General features: G+C 32.6%; 1 protein-coding gene and 1 long non-coding RNA gene across 2 annotated transcripts; both read left to right on the top strand.

Annotated features, from left to right (window-relative positions):
* The first annotated feature begins 198 nt into the window (after positions 1–198).
* Positions 199–1,002, top strand: LOC109591183 (replication factor C subunit 3-like). Its single transcript, XM_020006965.1, has 3 exons — positions 199–368; positions 438–507; positions 678–1,002. Exons 1-3 carry the CDS (start codon positions 208–210, stop codon positions 753–755), a joined length of 309 nt encoding a protein of 102 aa, XP_019862524.1. The 5' UTR covers positions 199–207; the 3' UTR covers positions 756–1,002.
* Positions 1,003–1,211: 209 nt separating this feature from the next.
* LOC109591184 (uncharacterized) lies at positions 1,212–1,894 on the top strand. Its single transcript, XR_002189699.1, has 2 exons — positions 1,212–1,616; positions 1,672–1,894. It is a non-coding gene; the product is annotated as an uncharacterized LOC109591184 (long non-coding RNA).
* The last annotated feature ends 471 nt before the right edge of the window (positions 1,895–2,365 follow it).

A 2,365-nucleotide genomic window follows, 5' to 3' on the forward strand; every position in this document is an offset into this window, starting at 1 on the left:
TATGTGCTTTATTTTGACAACTCTTTATTTTGGTGATTTGCTATCAAATTATAATTAGCGGTTTTTAATTTGACAATTTTTTGTGTACACATGCATTACTGAGCATGCACATTGATGATTAGCCGTTTTAATATTGGCGATTCCACTTGCAAATTGTCAAAATAAAACTCCACCAAAATAATGTGCTATATATGGTATGTACTATACATGAAGATGTACCTCTTTCCTTCTATGTTTCCCCTTCTTATCTCTTTTTTTCTTCTTGATAGGTATCCCTTCAATGATGATCAGGTTGTCCCTGATTGTGAGTGGGAGGTTTTCTTATGTGAAACAGCTGCAATGATCATCACAGAGCAGAGTCCTAAGAGGTATATACACCTGTAACACAAAAGCAATTTTAATAAAATTAATTAAAATGTATTGTATTTATTTTTGAAGTTACTTGAAGTAAGAGGACGTTATTATGAGCTGTTAACTCATTGTATACCACCTGATATTATTTTTAAAGTAACTAATATAATTATATATATATATATATATATATAAGAGAATGAGAGACTCATAGTGAATTTTGAGAGAGAAAACTTACTTTTACTGGAAGAAAGGGAGAGATTACACATGTACATGTATATAAAATTAATTGTAATATTTTTTTTCTAATATTTTTTCTTCTACAGAGGATATTGAATGAGCTGGTTGCTAACTGTGATGGTACATTGAAAGCTGAAGTGACTCAATTAGCAGCTCAGTATTAAGCACAGTCACAACTGGGCAGTAAAGCAACCTTTCATCTTGAGGCCTTCACAGCAAAATTTATGAGAATATATAAACAATTTTTAGAGGAAGGACTGGAGAGTATGGGCTTTTGATGTAATGCATGCCATCATAGACAGTAGAGATTTCTAACTCCAATATATACTCATTATTTTATCACACTATGTACAAATTATGTACCCATTATGGTATTTAGCTAGCCATAGATAGTCGAGTTACACACTCTAATAATATTTATAGCTTAGCTTCTTGTATAAACCCAACCCCCTAATGTACCGTACAGAAGGAAATTTTGGAGGGACTAAATTTTGGCGAATTGGTAAATTTTGGATGATTGGCGAATTTTAATTTGGCTAATTTGTGGCCATGTGCCATTGAGCATGCGCATAATGGCTCAAAATGGCGAATTTTTATTTTGGCGAATGGCTATCAAAACGCCAAATTCGCCAAATTTAATTTCCTTCCATACGGTATTCATAGCATCTCTTGTTACTATCTATCTGTGAATATCATTAACAAAAAAAGAAAAATGATCGCGTTTTCTTTGTTAATGATATTCATAGCAATTGACATTATAAAAGTTCATCATTGTAAAGCATAAAGTCTAGATAAAGATGATACTTTTGCTGCTATTTATAATGTGGCTTAGAGAAGCAGGAGCTATCAACTTGATAGCAGCAGCTCTTCCTCGCCGACCGGTTCAAGAGACAGCTGTAGGAGCAGGTCCTGCAGCCATCATTGTTGGTGATAAAATCTGGTCTAAGAATAATGAAGATGATTGTTTCTTGGTGGAACCTGTGCAAGAAGTGGAAACAAATTACTTTTACAGAAAAGAAGAAATGGTGAGTGAAATTAATTGTACAGCACTTATATACTGACTGGCTATTGTATTCTTAGGTTGTAGCGAGCTTTGCAAAGTAGATCTACCCAAAATGGCTCAACCCAAAACTGAACTGTGTTATGTGACTCAATTCCACTTACCACTATACTTACACTTGTTTTTATGAATTTTATTCTCTATATTGTATATATAAGTTTTCTCTGTATTGGACTATTGTTTATATTTCCATATTTTATTGTATAATTATTTTGTTCATCATCTGTTTACTGGTCAAAAATGTATAATCTCTCCTGAAGCATCAGTTGCTAGCCATCTCTAATGTCATGATCAATTATGGCTTAGCTCCAAGAGCACACATAGAATTATGCATGTAGCTAATATTGTTAAGTAAACCCGGTTTTATCTCTGCTTTATGTTACCAAGCAAGAGGCAAGAGTACATAATTATTGTTGCTATTAGATCTATAAATCTACCCATGTCATAGTTCCATTATTATAATGTGATACGTATTAATTTTTAAGAATAATAGCAAAATAATAAAATCTGTCTATATCATAAAAATTTAACACTGAATGCTGTTATGCAGTACACAAAATGATACAAAGGTTGCTTCATCTGTTATTTGTCAAATTTAGCTGAAAGACTAGACTCAAGGACATCTGTATCTTTCATCAGTGACTCATTTTCACTGTAGAGAGAAGAGAGAAAGAACAGTACATGCATATGATTATAGAGTAATGCGATCAAGAA

Source organism: Amphimedon queenslandica, unplaced genomic scaffold, assembly GCF_000090795.2.
Source record: "Amphimedon queenslandica unplaced genomic scaffold, v1.1 AMPQUscaffold_8770_Cont19290, whole genome shotgun sequence".
Lineage (NCBI taxonomy): Eukaryota > Metazoa > Porifera > Demospongiae > Haplosclerida > Niphatidae > Amphimedon > Amphimedon queenslandica.